Source organism: Hippopotamus amphibius, chromosome 2 (genome assembly GCF_030028045.1).
Source record: "Hippopotamus amphibius kiboko isolate mHipAmp2 chromosome 2, mHipAmp2.hap2, whole genome shotgun sequence".
Classification (NCBI taxonomy): Eukaryota; Metazoa; Chordata; class Mammalia; order Artiodactyla; family Hippopotamidae; genus Hippopotamus; species Hippopotamus amphibius.
In genome coordinates, this window is record NC_080187.1 from 175,803,668 (window position 1) to 175,822,564 (window position 18,897).

General features: G+C 40.0%; 1 protein-coding gene and 1 pseudogene across 1 annotated transcript; both read right to left on the reverse strand.

Moving 5' to 3' along the window:
- Window positions 1-1,359: 1,359 nt before the first annotated feature.
- On the reverse strand, window positions 1,360-2,328 carry LOC130844663 (olfactory receptor 11H4-like). The gene has a single exon (XM_057720780.1). It carries the CDS (start codon window positions 2,326-2,328, stop codon window positions 1,360-1,362), a length of 969 nt encoding a protein of 322 aa, XP_057576763.1.
- A 6,986-nt stretch (window positions 2,329-9,314) lies between these two features.
- LOC130844664 (toll-like receptor 11) lies at window positions 9,315-13,847 on the reverse strand (annotated as a pseudogene).
- Between the last annotated feature and the right edge of the window lie 5,050 nt (window positions 13,848-18,897).

An 18,897-nucleotide genomic window follows, 5' to 3' on the forward strand; every position in this document is an offset into this window, starting at 1 on the left:
ACAAGGATAGCTAAAGTGTAAAAAAAAAAAAATGGCAAACAAGTGTTGGTGAAGATACAGAGAAACTGCAGTCCACATACATTGCATACTAGGCTACTATAATAAGATGGCACAGCCACTTTGGAGAACAGTCTGACAGTTCCTCAAAATGTTAAACATAGAGATAACATATGACCCAGCAATTCCACCCCCGAGGATATACCTTAAAAAAAGTGAAAATATGTATTCACAAAAACACTTGTTCATGTATAACTCATAATAAACCAATAATGGAAACAACTCAAATGTCCATCCACTGTTGAGTAGATAAACAAAATGTGATATTATATATCCATACCATGGGATGTTTTTCAGCCAAAAAAAGGAATAAAATACTAATACACATGCTGCAACAAAAATGAACCTTGTAAACATTATGTTAACTGAAAGAAGCCAGCCACAAAAGGTCACATATTGTATGATTCAACGTATATGAAATTTCCAGAATAGGCAAATGACTAGAAACAGAAAGTAGGTTAATGGTTTTCAAGGACTGCAGAGAGGGGAAATTAGGGAGTGATAGGTAATGGGTCCAGGGTCTCCTTGTGACATGAAGAAAATTCTTGTTGAGAGTATGAGGTACTACTGTTCTTGAGACAGTTGGCAGAGGCAAATCTAAGAGTTTTGTAATTGCAAGTATACCAGAGAGTCACTGGCCATTATTTTCTAACTTGCAGAAGGCACAAATAATGTATCAGGAAAAGGTAAAGCACGGTTCATTCTAAAGAAAGCGCTTTTCAAAAATGATTCTTAAAAGTAAATACAGAATGGAAAAAAGTTTTGGTAACCATCTGTATCTAAATACTAAAAGTATTTCAAGTAAATCTTGATGAGAGAATGTAAAGAAATATAATTATGATAAAACAATTTTCAAGAGAAGGTGAATGCACTTTATGTTTTTAATATTGAGATAGAAATTAAAATTTAAATGCTGTTTTATAAGTTTAACATACATAACTTTTGACTCACCAGAGAAATACTGGTAATAAATGTAAAATATTGGACAGATTGTGTATACGAGTATGTATGTGAGTGATATTGGCAGCAAAATATTAACTAGCATTCAATCTGAATGCCAGCAAGATGACTGATCATTTGTTTTTAGATTATTTTTATTTAGATTTGAAAAATTTTACTAACATTAACTTTTCCCTAATAACAAAAAATGGACAGTTACATTTAATTTAATAAACATTTAATTATACTTGACTATGTTTCTCATCCCCCAAAATATATTTTCCTCATTTAGTTAGTATATTTGAATACCAATCTTTTAATTATTTATTTCCCATACATTATTTCAGTCATGAATACACTTCTTTAAAGATTTCTTTCATGCCTTTGCCTAAATCTCACAGTTTTAAATAATTTTCTCAGTGCCGCCTTCATCTCCTTATTCCGGAGACCATAGATCAAGGGGTTGAATAATGGAGTTAACACAATATAGGTCAGAGTCACATATTTCTGAATCTCTGCTGAATTGCCTCCTGTTGGGCTCACATATACAATCATAATAGAGCCATAGAACAGGGACACTACGGCCAGATGGGAGCCACACGTAGAGAAAGCCTTACGCCGGCCTTCTGCTGAGGGGACCCTAAGCACAGCTCTGATCACCAGGGTGTAGGAGCTGAAAATAAAGAGAAAGGTAGAGAAAATGATGACTGAGTTATAGGTGGCACAGATGATCTCAGTGACAGGAGCTGGCACACAGGACAGCTTTATAAGGGGTCCTGGGTCACACAGGAAGTGATCAATCTTATTGAGACAATAAAACGGAAGCTGAGAGATTAGGTAAATAGGCAAGAGGAAGTACAAGAAGCCACACACCCAGCAGCAGACTCCCATTCTGACGCAGCGCTGCACTGTCATGACAGCAGGGTAGTGAAGGGGCCTGCAGATGGCAAGGTACCTGTCAAATGCCATGGCAGACAAGAAGAAGGTCTCAGTGCCAACCATGGAGAAGAAGAAGTAGAATTGGAGGAAGCAGCCAGAGAAGGAGATGGTCTTGGTCTCAGACAGAAAGTTGACTAGCATACAGGGGACTGTAGAAGTGACGTACCACATCTCCAGGAAGGAAAAATTGGCCAGCAGGATGTACATGGGGGTGTGGAGATAGTGGTCCCAACACACTGCACAGATAATGCACAGGTTTCCAATCAGTGTCAACACATAGATCACAGAGAAGAGGGAGAAGAGGAAGATCTGAACCTCCCAGGTACAAGGGAATCCAAGGAGAATGAATTCACTCACAGGATCAGAGTGGTTATTCCCTCCTGGGTTTTTCATTTTTTTTTCCCCTAAAACTGCAACAACAAGATATCATTGTCTTTCAAATAACTGTACAGAAGTTTTCTCTTTAAGATGTTCTCTGAACGTTTTTACAATTCAATGAGCAGCATAATTTTATATTACCTAAAGGTTTCCAGCATTTTTTGCCCCAGTGTGATACTGAGAGGAAACAAGGACTTGGAGGTGTGGGTGCTTATGACAGACTTATCATCATGGTCACCATGCCCATCACGGTCCATTAAACACCTGCCTTTGTATAGTGTCCTCAGCACCAGGTAAACCAAGGTAGATGCTCCTTACCATTCAGAGGCTTTCAACTTGATTCAGAAACATCCACCTGGGCCAAACCTATATAAGAACACAACAAGGTTAACTGTACAGTTCATGCTCTGTGCAAATCAAGAGAAGAAAATACTGTGAGAATGTACAGCCATAAAGCAAGAGTTTGTTTATTACTGTAATCTTTAGTAATAGCACATGAATAGTTTTAGATGAGGTGTCTGTTTATGTAGTATTAGGAATGTTGGAGAAGAGAAAAGGAAAACAACATTTTATCAATGACTGCTTACAGCAAGGCCAGTTATTAAGTTCATGTTCCCTCTTATTGTTAAAGGTCTCTGTGAAAAAGATTCCACAATTTGCATTGTTAATTTTGCTCAGTGTTTAGTGACATGTGCACAATTCTCCAAAGCACTCTTTATTTTTAACTTGGTCCTCTTTGTAGTCAAGGATTTCTTGCTTAAGAGGAGTAACAGTCATGCATTGTCACCTTGAATAAACATTTTAAATGAAATTGTTATACATGAATGAGGTTCAGACTACAAACTAACATGATTCTCTTTTAACTGAAATTTACCCTCAGCTGAGGACACAAGTTTCAGTCCTCAGTTGAAATTTGTCACTTGTGGGAAAATACCTCATGATGGTACTCTCTCTCTATATATATATTGCCCCATAAAGCAGAAATAACTACAGTGGTATATATCACTAAAGCACTTTGAGATTTGAATTACATTAATTGAAGATCTGTGCAATCTATTCATTCTCATTATTCTCTCTCTATATATATTATCTGAGGCTTCTATGTTAGTTTCTCCTGGTGCCTTGACCTAGAAATGATTTTTTTTAGGACCTAGTCCTTGATATTTTTCCTTTTCCAGTTATGCTCACTCTATAAGCGACCTGTCAGCCAGCCCCTTGACATAAAAAACATTAGTGTGGGATGAAGCCATATTTTCTCTCCCTAGCTGTGAAGTCTCTTCTGCAACCTGGACTTACTTACCCAATTTCTTACTCAACATCTCCATATGCTACTGAATGTAATTAAAACACAAGAAGCCCATGACGAATCTTTTGGTTCTTCTCGCCGAAACTGGCTGGTCCTTACTTCTTTGCCATGTCACCCAATGTCACTTCCATTTGCTCATTTGCTCAGGCCACAAATTTTGGCCACATCCTTACCACCCCTCTCAGTACTCCACATCCAAACTATCAACAAACCCTCTAGGTCCCCTGTTCAAAACATAGTTTTTAAAACAAAACGAAACAAAACAAGACAGTTTTAAACAAATCTGATCATGTCAACTATTCGCTCTCAATCTTGTAAACACACTTACAGTAAAGTCCAGATTTCTTTCCACAGTCTGTAAGGCAAATGAGACCTTCCTCCATGCCCTCATTTTCTACCACCCTTCCCTCTATTGACCCCATTCCAGCCACGCAGCTGCTTGATGATGCCAAGTGTGGCTGGTATCAAGGCCTGGGATGTCCCTCACTCCTCCTTGCCAATATTCACATGCCTCAATTTATTAGTTCACTCAGATTTCTGGTAAAAATCAACGACGCAGAGAAGCCTTTCTTAATTTAGCCTCCCTTTTCTACACTGTTTCCCAATTCTGCTTTAGTTTTTTACAAAGCACATATCACTACCTGGCATTCTATTATAAACTTAGTATTTTCTGTTGCAACCATCTGAATGTAAGAGGACATAAATTTACTTGCTCATGTATTCCCAGAATCTAGGACAGTGTTCAAGATACATTAGGAATAGTTATTTAATATTTGTTGTCTCAATCAATGAACATGCCCTACTAGTAACCGATTAGGAGAACAGTTGTTTGTAGTCAGGGAAAAAATTAAAAAATACTACAAGGACTGGAATCTCCAGTTTACTAAAAACAAAAGCAAAGCAAAAACCTTTGTATGGGGAGACAGCCTTGAATCACTTTGTCTTTCTTTATGTCCCCTTCATCCACTCAGCTTGGTGCTCTGTGCTTTCTTATTGTTGCTAAGTTATAATCATGCTCTAAGGGTGTTTGTGTGTGTGTCTGTGTGTGTTTGTGTGTATACATACACACTGTTTTTTGCTATCTATTCTCTCAGTCTCTGTATCTAATTACAAACATTTTAATTGAATGGTTTTTTAAATAGATCAGTGAACTGTTTTAGATTTCTCCCTCTTAAAGAAAATGTGTTAATAGTTCGTAACTGACATTTTTTCCCTTTGTGATTAGCCAAGTTACTTTAATTGAAAACTGTTCTTCTCTCATTGCCTGATATCTTCTTCTGCCCCATATTCAGTGTCAGGATATCTTTTATATGTGACTTGAATAAGTAATAAGATATAGAATAAAGTTGTCATTCCACAATTTATTCTTGGCCCATGTGGTTTTGTGATTCAGTTAACGTCTCAATTTAAGTAAAATACTATTTATCTTAAATATATTTACTTATATATTTGTAAATAATAACATATAACCTAACATAAATTAAACCAGTTTTGATGCTAGAGGCAATGTTATACAGTTGAGAATCTAAGCAGTTATGTGGAAGCTATTCTAATGTACATTTTCATATGGAGAAACTACAACACAGGGTTAGAGGAAAATGAAAAAGATATTATAAACAAAATTTGAGCTGTACCTTACCTGAACTGTTTGTGTGAGAATTATAGGATCTGGTATATGCAAGATGTCCAAATTTAGTTTTCTTTCTCCTGGAGTATACAGTCAGGCTCAGTCTGCTTGTTCTCTCATTTCAGCAGAAGAAAATGCACAGCAAAGTCAGACAGGGGGCCCAACATCCACGTATCTTAGATGGCTCTTTAATGGGGCGGAGGGTGAGTGTTGGAAGGTAATATGATCAAGTTCGCAATTATCTGAAGCCCACACAATGACTATATTGTTTAATCTGCTTGAAAAGGTAGTTACATGGGATTGTAAAGGGCCCTGTGGTCTTTGCGGATTTGAGAAGAACCAATTATGCCCCTGTCTCTAAAGGAGATTATGTAGCAAACACATTCTGAAATGTGGCTTTTTTGTCCTCAACAGCCCACCTAGGAAGGGAGGTGACCCAGAGCACTCCATATGCAGTCAGGTCTCACCACTGAGCTCCTATTCCCCACACACTTTTGAATAAATATGCCAAGATTGCATCTGACCCTCCTTGGATCACCCAACTTCTCCCAGTGGCCTCATCTAGGGATAACAATGAGAACGTTTTGGCCAGATCTCAGAAAGTATTGGTTCAACCTTTAGTGGAAAAGGGAAAGATAATGGGGCCTGAGGTCCAAGTTGAAGAATAATTTGGCATTAAGCCTTGGATCAGAATATTAAATATAACCAGCAGCGTCTGTATATATATTATAGTAATGTAGCTATGTTTTCCCCAAAATAGAGATGATACTGGGTTTAGGAATGAGAACGTTAAGAGCAAGGGTTTTACAAAGCCAAAGAATGTAAAACAGAAGTTAGTTGCTAGAAAGAATTTACAAAACCCTTCAAAATCTTCTTTCCACATCTAAAAATGGTACTGATGAACTCAGTGACAAGAACAAGGAAGCAGATACAGAGAATGGACTGGAGAACTCGAGGTATGGGAGGGGGCGGGGGGTGAAGGGGAAACTGAGAAGAAGCGAGAGAGTAGCACAGACATATATATACTACCAACTGTAAAATAGTCAGTGGGAAGTTGTTGTATAACAAAGGGAGTCCAACTCGAGGATGGAAGATGCCTTAGAGGACTGGGGCAGGGAGGGTGGGGGGGACTCGAGGCGGGGGGCGTCAAGGAAGGGAGGGAATATGGGGATATGTGTATACAAACAGTTGATTGAAACTGGTGTACCCCCAAAAAAATAAAATAAAATTAAAAAAAAAAAAAAATCTTCTTTCCACAATTCTACACTCATACCAGCCTCACATATGCTGTGGTAATGTTGAGATTTTTGGATCAGTAGAAGCGTTTCATGTGTACTTGACTGTAAACTGTTGCTCCACTTGTTTTGTGATTTGTCCTTACAGTCTCACTTCAGCCAGAGAAAAGTAAACATTTAAATCAACATTACGATTGCCACAACTAGTAACATGACTTTAAAATATTCAAATGAAGGTAATGATCTAATCCTGTTTGATTCTATCTATAGATATCAGATATAGAGCCCTTCATAAGTGCTGGGTCTCATAATTTTATACGACCATGGGCAAAGTGCAGTTTATTTGGAGGAGAGTAGCTTAGAGGGCCTTAGAAGTATGACAAATGAGTAACAGTGGAAGGAACTGGAATTTTAAACTGGAGAGCAAAGGATTCCATTTGGACAGAGGAGCGATGATCATTTAATAGAGCAATTCAATCTGCCCCATTTATTCCTCAAAGTACAGAATTAAAAATCGTCATTAAAGCTATAGTGAGATACATTGTGATTCAATGTGGAGAATAACTTTGTAACAGAATCCTATCCAGTGATGAAACAAGCTGCTTCAGAAGACTACTTTCTGTCATGAATTTCCTCAGATAAAAACTGGGAAAGTGGTAGAAGGGATTTAAGCATCAAAAGAAAATTTCTTTCACTATTGAAATTTGATTATATGCATTTAAGATGTGTCAAAAAAAGAAAAAGGAAAGAGAAAAGAAAATCTATCTGGGTAGTATCAATGACATAAAAAAGTATAATATGAAATATTAAAGTTAATGAGAACTTGTGGTTTTCATTTTCATTGATAAAAATAATGGTATATTCTAATGGTTGTCAGTTGACAGCCAACAAGGGAAGAGAAAAGAGAACTCTGGACTGTAAGTTGGTCAGCAAAGTCCCAGAGTTATGTATGGGACTGCCAACAGTCTAATTCCACTAACTGAAGAAATGCATTTTTTTCTGAAAAATGTGTCTGGAACTGTTTTGCTCTCTGAGCCAAAACTAGCGGTTCCTAAGTTTGGTCAGAGACAGTTCTGCAAGTATTGTGTTGGGGGTTCAGGGAACTTCAGGTCTGAACAAGGAAAGAGATATGACCCCGAGGTGGCAGTACACACACGCGGTTTATCTGATGACTCTGCTTTGAGAGATTTGCACTCAGGGGAAATCCCTCACAGCAGGAGACCTTCCTGAGGCTATAGACCTGGGGGCCATGAAGAAGGGGTGGAGAACTGAGGAAGTCCTAGGAGAAAGGGAGAACAGAGAGAAGGCTTACTTGTCTAGGTGATGTGGAAGAGGGAGAGGACTCTCTGTGTCAGAGTTCCACAGGGCAGCAGTAGCTTGGGACCTTTATCTCATCTGTGGCCAGCAGAGGTGGGGCACAGTGTCCTGGGATATGCAAAGCAGACAGGCTCTCAGTAGCTAAAAATCTGCTCGTTTGGACTCTATATGAAACAGTCGGATATGTAAAACTTTTGGCCCTGGTGGATTTTTGAGGGAACAGGATGCAACCTGCTGTGAGGAAGTAAACAACATACTAGGAACCAACACACAGAAGGCATCTTTGGCTCAGTTATATGACTGGTGGTCTTTGATATAGCTTGTTTGTGATAGCTTTTCACTCTGTTTCTTCCATTTATCTAGATTTCAGCATTCATGCTTTTTCTAAAGCTCCCACTGTGTCACCATAATAGAGAATCACTTAAACTGGTCTACCCTAAAGGCTGCTACTTTTGAATAGAATTATTTTATTTTTATTATTTTGAAAGTAATGTGCTGATTTCAGAAAAAAAAATGAATAAAACTGAAATATATAAGAAGTTTAAATCATCCACAATCCCATTTCTAGGGCCATTTCTGGTTTTACATTTCTAATCTTTTCTCTCTTTCTACATATTTCATGTATTAGGTACATTTGCAATTTCTAAAATATTTGAATTATAGTACAGGCAGTTTGTCAATATTTTTGTTTAGTATTATGTCATGTGTATTTTCCCAGAGAACTAAATATTCCTTGAAGCATGATTTTTAATGGGTGCATGATATTCCATTTTAATCCATGTACTTTAAACTACCCTTCTCTTTGGGGGTACATTTAACTTTATGCAATTTTCTGGGACTCTGGGACTTTTTTCTTTAGAAAAACTTTTTGGGAATAGATCATATCTCTGTGTATTTTTAATATGTTTGCCTATTTTAACTTTGTAGCAAGCTAAGTCCTTTAACCTTTAAGAGCTTAAACTTTCCATGTGTAGTATCAGATCCAAGCTCTTGTTCTCACCCATTTAATACTGTTATTGTGAGAGCCTTGTGAGTTAGGGAAACTGAATTTTGAGAGTTTTGGTGAATTACAAACATTATTTCAGTCTAGTTTCCGAACACTGACAAATAGCTCATTGATTCTTGCTCCATTCTGCCAGAATAAAGTTGATTTTTTTTAATGACACAAGTAAAACATTCCTTTCATCAGGCAGAATGAATTTATTATGAAAAATGCAGCTGTGATTGTGTAAGCATGTTTTGTATATTCTTCCTCAATCAACAGGATGCCTTGTGTGGAGAGGACTAGCAGGTATCAGAACTGTTTTCTCAATGAATACCTTGTCTTCAAGTGCTTTCTAATGTGTTATCTCATTGGGATTTGGTTTGTTCTTCTGTCATTTTTAGTGTGGAAACTGGGCTTGAACTAAGCATTGCCTACAGACTGCCTTTCTGATGGTGTCCTCCAGTGACCTGATGGCATAAAGGCCCTTGCTGAGAGTTATTCCTGCATGGCTGAAGCTCTTGTTCACAGCCCCTAAACCTCCCTCTCTTGCGCAGCTTTCCTTAGCCTCTTGTGCAGTTGCTCACAGAAGGCATCCCGCTCAACCCTCCCCTGGGACAAATCGAAGTAGTCTTCTTTCTGCAGCTACTGGGCAAGGTGGTAGTAGCTGTGCAGCTGCCGCCAATCAACGGGTTCCAGAAATAGCAGCAGTAGGTGAGCAGTCCCAGGCTTGGCCACCAAGCAGTAGGTGGTGAGTCTTAACTCAGGATTGCACCAGTGACTTTCCAGGGCCTGACAGCTGAGCACACAGAGGGTGGCTCTGCTGCTTTCCATGCTAGTGGCCATCCTGTTCTGCCCAATCCCACAGTCCCTCTCAGGCAGGTATAGCCTCAGACCCTCATCATCTGGAAAAGGCTTCTCCAGGGCGGAACCAGTTCTTCCAGCACCCAGGCTCCGTCCTGCCCGCAACAGGATATAAAGGCATCATATTGGAATTGGCTTCTGGGGTGCCGCCAAACAAATTTCTCCCACCAGGCATGAAATAGGGTCCAGAAGTGGTGAAGCCAGGACAATTTAGGACAGCCAAGCAAGGCAAGGGAGATCAGCAGTGACACCAGAGTGAAGCTGGTTACAAAGTCATGAAATTAGGATCATGTGGGCAGTGGCCAGAAAGGAAGGAGAGCAGTGGCATAGTCAGAGGTGCTGGCCCCGCAGATGGATTTCTCTAGACCACGCAAAAGTGTTTGGGGCCCGTGTTGCCCAAGGCCCCACCCAAAACTTTCACTCTGGCAAGTGAAGGTGATCTCTGAGAAATACACATACTGAGGCATGTGAGGGATTCGTCCCTGGAGGCTGCTGTCCATGCCCAGATTCCATTCGGAGTTGAGCAGCAGCAGCTGAAGGAGGCCCAAGCCTCTGAAGCTGGAGGTGGAGCGTTTCCCGAGGTTCAGGTTGCCCAGTGCCAGCACCTGTAACTGAGGCAGCTCCCCAGTAGTATCCCCAGCTTCACTGAGCTTGGCCCATAGAGCACATCCAGGTCCCCTAGCCCCAGCACTCGCAGCCTGGGCATCCCAGATAGATGCAGATCTTCCATACCCTCATGATCAGAGCAGAAGTGCAAGTGCTCCAGGACTGGAAGCTGTGGGAAGAATCTCTGGGATTGATAGCTAGAGAAAATGGAGGGGCTGCAGAGAAGGTGACGCAGGGAAGGGAAGTGGACGGTGGTGTTGTATGGATGCGGCCACATCTAGGAAGTTTGCAAGGTGAGATTCTCCATGAATAAGAAGGGGTCTCCATTGGAAACTCTAAACTTGCTTTAAAGTTATGCCCAGACCTCCAAGCTGAGCAGTGCTAGAGGCCAAGGAGGATAGATCTCCCACATCTTAGGAGGACCCAGCGGCAGGTGGCTCAGCTTCTGACAACCCTGGAGCTGCCTGCCTGAGATATGCTGTAGGCAGGTACCCAGGAGTTTCAGAGAGGTGAGGGCAGGAAGGGAGGAGAGCCAGCCTGGCCTAAGCACCTTAATTTAGTTCCGACTCAGGTCCAGGTTCTTCAGCCTCCTCAGTCCCTCTAGGATCTTGCTGGATAAGTTGGAGATGTTGCTACCACTCAGTTGCGGCTCCTGGAGTTGAGGGAGAGAGGAGAGGCCCCAGAGGGCAGAACACAGAGCTCACTGTGGGACAGATCTAGCACTCTCAAGCTTGAGCTGACCAGCCCTGTGGCAGCACTATGGTTGGGCCCAGTTTATTCATTGACAGATTGAGCCTTAGAAGCTGGGGCAGGCACTCAGGAACCTGGAGGGAAGTGAATACAGGCCATTGGCATGAAGTCTGAGGAGTTCCAGGGAACAAGAGCTTAGGAGATCCCTGTCCTCTATGATCTGGACTTTGTTCTTCCCAAGGTCAAGTGCATGAAGTTCAAAATAGCCAATCACATTATTCCTGGGCAGTTTTTCTGAACCTGTCCCCACAAAGGAGATGGAGTCTAGATGGAGCACTCCTGAGCCTAGGAGGTCTAATGCACTTAGCGGGGTGCCATCCAACCTCAGGGAATGGAGCTGGAGGTCATGCAGAACTCTGCCACCCAGATGGCTCAGCTGCAGGTGATCCAGCACCTCGAGGAAGCAAGTCCATGGGCTTGCATGATTGTAGGAGTTGTACCAGGGACAAGGTGTGGGAAAAGCCCACGCAATTTCTGCAGCTCCATCAGACAGCCGTGCCTCAGACTGATGGACACTGGATGTTCTGGCTGTAATTCAGGCGGTAGCCATGGAAGGAAAGGGTGTTGGTGGAGAAATCTGAGGGGCACCAGGACATCTGGAGGGAGGAGCAGGCTCAGGCAACAGGGAGCAAAATGCTCAAAGGAAATGTGCTACAGCTACAGCTGGTCCAACCCTTGAAATGCTACAGATGTAATCCTGATTACATCCAGCTGAAGCTGCAGAAGCTATAGTGTGGTGAAGTGTCCAAATGCATCAGCTGGCAGCACAGGATCTGTGCCCTGGAGGCACAGTGCCTCTGTTTCCTTGGGCACTGCTGTCAGGGTCCAAGACAAGTCTTTATCACAGGAGCATGATGTGAAAAGGTGCAGTCCTGGGGCCGAGGAGCAGAATGGGATGCGGCAGGAGATGTTGGGCAATAGGAGCTGTGTGCTACTGTGCAATCAGGGGCACTCTGTGCCCAGCGCCTCAAGCCAAGGCTCATCAAGGTCAGCAGAAGAGAGAGAGGAGAGTGGAGGGAACAGAGGTCTTTCTATCGTTGGCACCTCTTCTAGGAAAACTAGGGAATGGTGAGAAGTGTCAAATTCTACAAAGCTGACAATCGCAGGTCTGGGTCATCTGGTACACACAATACCCTGAGGAGTTCTGGGACATATTGGAGAACCAGTTCTTTGACTATAATATAAAGGAGACATTTACCAAGTAGGGAACTCAAGTTGTGTTCATTCAGATGTACCTCCCTGCAGACAGAGAACCAGTGGAGGCAGAAACAGAGAGAGAACAGCAAGGAGAGCCTGCAACTCGCAAGAGACGCCAGCAGAGAACCTGGTGACACTTCCCAGTCCTCCTGCTGGGGATGATTAGTTCAGGTTTTTAAGTGTTTTTTTAGGGGAGCCTTCAGCTACGAATGAGCTACTTCTAAGACCAGGCAGCAAATTTACTTGTCTCATTAGGGAGGAAATTGGAAGAGAAAAATGGTGGTGATACAAACATCAAAAAAACCTGAACATAAGTTATTTTTTGATCCTTAGCCATGTGATGTACATGAACCCATATTACTATCTTTATTCTACTCGTGAGACAGTTGCATGTCAAAGAAGCTAAGTAACTTGCCTGAGGTCACAGAGGTAAACGTGCCAGAGTTGTGACTGCAGTCCAGGTTTTCTGCCTCCAAGTTTGGTGGCCTTTCCACAGAAATCCTCAGGCAGCACTAAGGGAACATTTCAAGTGAATTCTCCTTTTGAGTTTATGTTGAGTTTATGAAGAGAGCCACCAAAGTTACTTCAGGTAAAATATCAAGAAAATAGGGACACTAATCAGATGAATGGAGAAGTCGAAAGTGCAGTTCAAAGAAAATGAAGCTTTGATACTTTTGTATTCAGAGTATAGTGCCGAGGTAGGAACTCCCAGTGACCCTTTCTCACTGCTTGCTTATCCTCTCCCATGTCAATTCCCCGTCATGAAGTGAGCAGTAATCACATGTCCCTCATCTCCATCCCAGAGAAGATAGAAAGAGGCAGGAGAGCAGACCGGTGTTCTGGGAGACAGATGTCAGTTAAGCGCGGTAAAGGGCATCACCTCCCTGAGAGGGATTGAGCTCTTATAGTAACTCGTGCCTTTGGGCAAAGGAGGATTTGGTATTAAAAGATTTGGATTTCTCTGTCTTTCCCTTGAGTTCATCATGGATAACATGCCTGGGTGATCACAAAAAGGCTGCCTCTGGAAGCACTGAAGCCACCTTTCCTGAAGCACCACAGTTGCATGTGTCTCAGACTTCAGTGAAAAGTTCAGAGGAGGCATGAGGAGAAGGACTGGGGAATATCCATCTAGATAACTTGACCTTGCAAAACCACCAACCTCATTGTGGACGTCACTCAACATACTTCATGCTGAGTGATTCTATCTCCATGGCTATTCCCTTGCCTTTTGGAAAGCCTGTTTCTTGATCCCACCGTCTAGTTTCTGATGTGTCAGGTAGCATGCCCTGTTAATCTTGGTTTTCCCTCACTTTTCTAGTACCTAGGAGATTTCAGAGCCTGGAATAGATCTCAGACCAGGGACACACAGTAGCCTTGGAACAGAGATCCAAGGAATACAGAACAGTTCTGGGCTGTCGAACATCCTTTGTCCTTAGGAAATTAGCTCTGATGGCATTACCCGAAGCCATCACTTACATTGTCCACAAATGACAGTTCCTCATTTGACCGGTTAAATGTGGCAAACTTGAACCCAAATGTTCCCCTTAAGCTCTGCCTAGCCCTTGCCTGGCTTGAGGCTTCTGGCCTCCCTGCAGGGGTCAGGATCTCTACATGGGAGAGATACTCCAATTTTGCTTTCTTCCTTGTCATTTTTCAGTACTTGCTCTTCCACCCTGTCCACAAACTTTACCTGGCACTGGGGCACAGTTGTTTACCTTTGAGCAGAGGAAGTGAAGATCGTTGGAGAAAAGGTTGACATTTTTCAGGAAGGATTCTTTCTCATCATCTGTGGCAAAGGTGTAAAAGCCTCTTCTTCTGTGATTCTTTCTTCTACAGAATGGCCCCTACCCTCTCTCTCCCACAGGTGTGTCACCCCTGTTCCCACTGAAGGTGGGAATTGCCAGGGCAAGTATGGGCGTGCTTCATTAATCTCTTAACATCTCCCAAATCTGCATGGGTTTCTCTTTCCCTCTTAACAACTTTTTCCATTTCATGATTTCCTCTTTTCCAATCTGGTTTCCAATCCCCAAACTGGGGATTTCAGTTCTCACTACTTTTGTATCATATCCTCCTGACGTCTGAAAGAACAAGATGTGTCTCCACTTTCCAGTTTTCTTTCTCCCTTTTATTAATAGCAACACACTATGTTCACCATTTTAATCCCTATATTCTGAGTCCTCCCAATGTCTTAATATTAAGCCCCTTTGTAGCAGCAAGATTGAAAATGGTCCTATAATTTTGCTGGACCTTTAAACAGAGGTTGGGAGTGCAGAGGGGAAGGACAAAGAAAGGGAATGGTAGATTTGTATCTGAATGATTTTATCTCCTTTTCCAGAGGACATGGGCTATTGAGATACTTCTGGGAGGAAGTCATGAAATCAGAGCCATGTCTGGGTTTTAGTAACTTAGCATCCCAAAGAGAGAAACCCCCCACCCCCCGCCCCTGATTCATATTTAGTTGACTGAAACACTTTTTGGATTTTTTTTTTGCCTGTTTTTGCAGTAACAATTTCATAAATTTGATTATGGATATATTAAAATGTTTCTCTCATGTCTTGTACCAAGCATGAAATTTTTTGAAGACCACATGAGATGCTTTTGTTTGTTGAGGACCGAGGAGACAAATTTATGTTTGTTTTTTCCACAGACATTTATGAGCTTTGACTAAAATCATAGGCTCTGTAGTGCCTCGTTGTTTGGTTCTTATTCACATTTTTGTCTTTCAGAATTTTCTAGCCACTAGCTCTGTATTTCTGGCTGTTTCTTTGTATGTAAAAATTTGCTTGAATATGAACCACCTAAAGTGGCAGCATTGAGAAAAGGGGCTATTTCTAAATTTCCATCACTGTATTCATTCTCTTATTTTATGCTCAATACATGTGTGGCAGAATGTGTTAGCTGCATACTTACTATCCAGTTTTCTTATATTCCTGCCCAATACAATCTGAATTCTCTTCTGGTGGCAATGTGCCCAGCTCGAAAAATCAAATGTTGCAGCTTCCCTTGTATATAGGGTCATTATGGGGCACAATCTGGTCCATCAAAAGTGTCAATGGAATACAGGCTGGACTTTTTCCTACTGCCTGAAGCTTCAGCTGCCATCTTCAGATAATGATGACTTTGAAGATAAATTTGTATGTACTAAGGAAGGATTTATCATAAAGCTAGGAGACCTTTAGTCCCTAATGACATGTTGGAACTGCCTACCTGTGCACTGCCATGAACTATCTACCTATAGAAGTTTATACATAAGAAAAAAAACTAAATCTTTATCTTGCATAAGTTCCTATTGGTTGGGTTTCTATTAAATGCACCTGAATCTAAGTCTAATATAGACAACAATTATCTGTCCCTGAATATTCTTAAGTTTTCTTTTCATTTTCATCACTCAAGTTGGTAAAATATGGAGTAATTCACTTATTTAATAAAAAGTAATTATTTCTTCCAATTCTTTAAGTCTGGATTCTTAACTTCTTTTGAGAACCATTGTTTTTTTAAAGGCTTTTTTTTATTAAGATGATTAAGATGATTTAAAGTACATATCTGTATAGATAAATGGCTTATGTTGTTTAAAAGAAATGGACATTTTCAAAGGTTGTTTAAAAAACAGAAGTAAATAAAAGGTAGGTAGCTTAATAATTCAAACTCTCTTTTTATGAACACTGGTTGTTGTATTAGTTGTAAGCATTGCACTTAGGTAAGAGAAGCAAATATATAGATGGGAGGTCCCTGTGGAAAGTTTTCTTCTTTGGGACAATTCATTGGAGATTCATTTGATTGTATGTTATTTATCTCTCTATTTCTGTTCTAAGCGTCTAGAAAAAAATTGTCAAGCCAGAGTTTGTTGCCAACAGCCCCTCCCTCCTTTAGAGAAAGAGCTGATTCTGAGTAAAATAGAAGCACTAGTGAGTCAAATTCACTCCTCTCCACAAAGTGACTCCACATGGAAAAGTCTTTGAGAAGGTCTGGAAAGGCATGTGTTATAAAGCTTACCAAAGACAGTAGCATTTAATTTCCTAGTGCAGAAAATAGAGAGAAAGCTTAGGTAAGTAATATGTCTAAAAGCATCACTCTAAATTATATGTTCCCTTCTAAACATTAATTTTTAAGCTCCCCATCCTTTGCAAATTAGATGAAGTATACATGTTTATCATGGAATAATTAAGAGATAAACAACTATTAATACAAAAGAGGAACAAAGAATCTAAATTACTCAGAATACCATCACTCTACATTTAAGTAAGCTTATATAGTAATCATGTTTCATGATCTTCCTTTTTCACTCAGTAACAAAATATTTTACCTTTTAAATATTTATTGTTTAAGTCTTCATGTAGTAATTTGTCTAGTTACTGTCTTAAAAACAATTGAAAGTAAATCTGTTCTAAGTGTGTCTCCTACATCCAGCTTTTTGGTCTAAATTGCCATGTAGTTCTGAAGGTAGCTACATAGGACGTAGCCGTAGTTTCCAGGAGACAAAATGTGGCACAGCAGAGCTCTTACTAATATTGAGGTCAGCAGAACCACTTCCTTTCCTTACTTGTGGGACCTTGGACAACATATTTTTTCCCTTTGGACCTGATCTATGAAATGAGTATGAGAATATTGACCCTATGTCACAGAATTTGTGAGGATGAACTATGTCAAAGTGTTTTGTAAATGATAAAGAGCTTTACTAATGGAAGATATTAATAATATTAACTGACATCAATTATGTGATACTCTGTATAAGATGCTATTCTGATTCGCTTCATTTATTCATCAGAGCCACTCTGTGATGAAAGTATTATCCTTAGCTCAATTTTATAGGATAAATAAAGTAAAAAAAGAAAGCCCAAATAAATTGCAGAAGCTCACAGTTAGTGATAGTACTTACATCTGACATTATTCTGTTTGATTCCAGAGTGTTGGCCTTTCTTCTCTACAGTAGAAGAAAAGTGTGGACCCTGTATTCAGCCTGCCTGTGATCAAATACCATCTCCAAGTAAGTAAGTTATTCTTTGTGACTGTTTCATCCTTAGTAAATTGGAGATGCAACAATACTGACTTGAACTCTTTGGATTGTCATGAGTAGTTAAATAAAGTCATATATGTAAAGAACTTAGGACAGTGCCTGCCACAAAATAAGTGGCTCAAAATGTTAATTATTATTCCTTTCAATGTAGTTGACAAGAGCAAACCCTGTGGTGGTGAATTTGCACATCTAAAACTTGTTAAACTAATAAATGCACTTTATTTTTTCTTGTAATATTGTTTTTCCATGCCCCTCATGCCCTTATTTTTCCTGGAATCTTGAACATACATAATGTTTGATTTTATAAATAAATTTTACTTTGTGAGGGAGTTAGTAGCAGTTGAGGGAGATTCAATGTTTGGTCAGCTTAACAAGTGTTTAAAGGCAGCTAATAAACACCATGATTCCTCCTTGAAGGTAAAAAATACTGACTTTCTTTTTTCATTTCCCCTGAGGGAACCACTAACCTGCACAATTATTTTTAAACATCACCTTGCTGTGTTCTTTTGAAAGTTTAAATACTCAGAAACAAACAAACAAAAAGAACACTATGTTCTTACCGCTGTTTCTTTTTTATGCTCTTTCTCTTTTCACCTCTCTCTCTCTGGGATGCAGTTATGCCTTAAAAATATATCACATATAAGCTGTAATGTTAAATCTATGGAAGGTCATGAAGGTATGATAGTATTTGGCTTTGTAAGAAGGCATCATTGAAAACCAGTGGCTGCACAAACATATTAACTCAGTAACCCAAGGTAGGGAGTCCAACATCATGGTGGAAACATTTCCTGCCTAGTCAACAGGTAGTCAACCTGTTCTTGAGTGCCTTGCTTATCCAATCTCAGGAAGTTTAAATGTCGTGTATGCTGGAAAAGGGTATAGAATTAGAACACTTCCTCAAGGGACTGGATAAGTGAAACATATATGGCAAAGGCCTCAAAGTAAGACTGACTAAGGAGCTTGACAAGTTCTCAAATCAAAAGACAGTTAGTTGTCTCACCTGGGATGTCCATTTCAAAACTCACAATTTATTCCTGTCTTTTGAACCAAGTAATCCATCTCTTTCCCAGGAAACTGTTCTAAGATAAAAGCCCTACAGAGAAAATTGTTACATGCACAAAATATTCTTACATCCTGGATTTTCTGGGGCAGTTTTATTTTTGGATTAGGTGATGAGTCCTAATTTAGGTTTGCAATTTAACATCATGGCAAATATTTATAAATATTTTATTGAGGTACTATTTTTAACAATAAAAGAATGGAAATAATGTTCAAGGAAAGGATTGGTAGTGGATGAAAGGAGGGTCTGCTTCTCTGAGTACTAATTCGTACTAATTCTGTAAGCAGTCATTATTATACAGTGGTAACATTCATTTGTCTCCTAATCCATTTTCTTATACCCTTCATAAGTCAGCATCAAGCTACTTGGAAGGACAATCCTCTTTCCAGGAAAATATTCACTTCACTGCACAAAAATTTACAAGCCATACCATATTACTTGAATGGATTATTATAGTTCTTAAAAAATAATTATAAAAGCTTGCTATAATTTGGGAAAAAATGTGACTTTATATTAAATAAAACATGCACATAAATGAAAATAGTTGTAGTACAGGGATTGAATTCTGGATGTTCTTCTTTAAAATTTTTCCTTAATGTTATTTTAACACTTCCAGCAACAAGTAA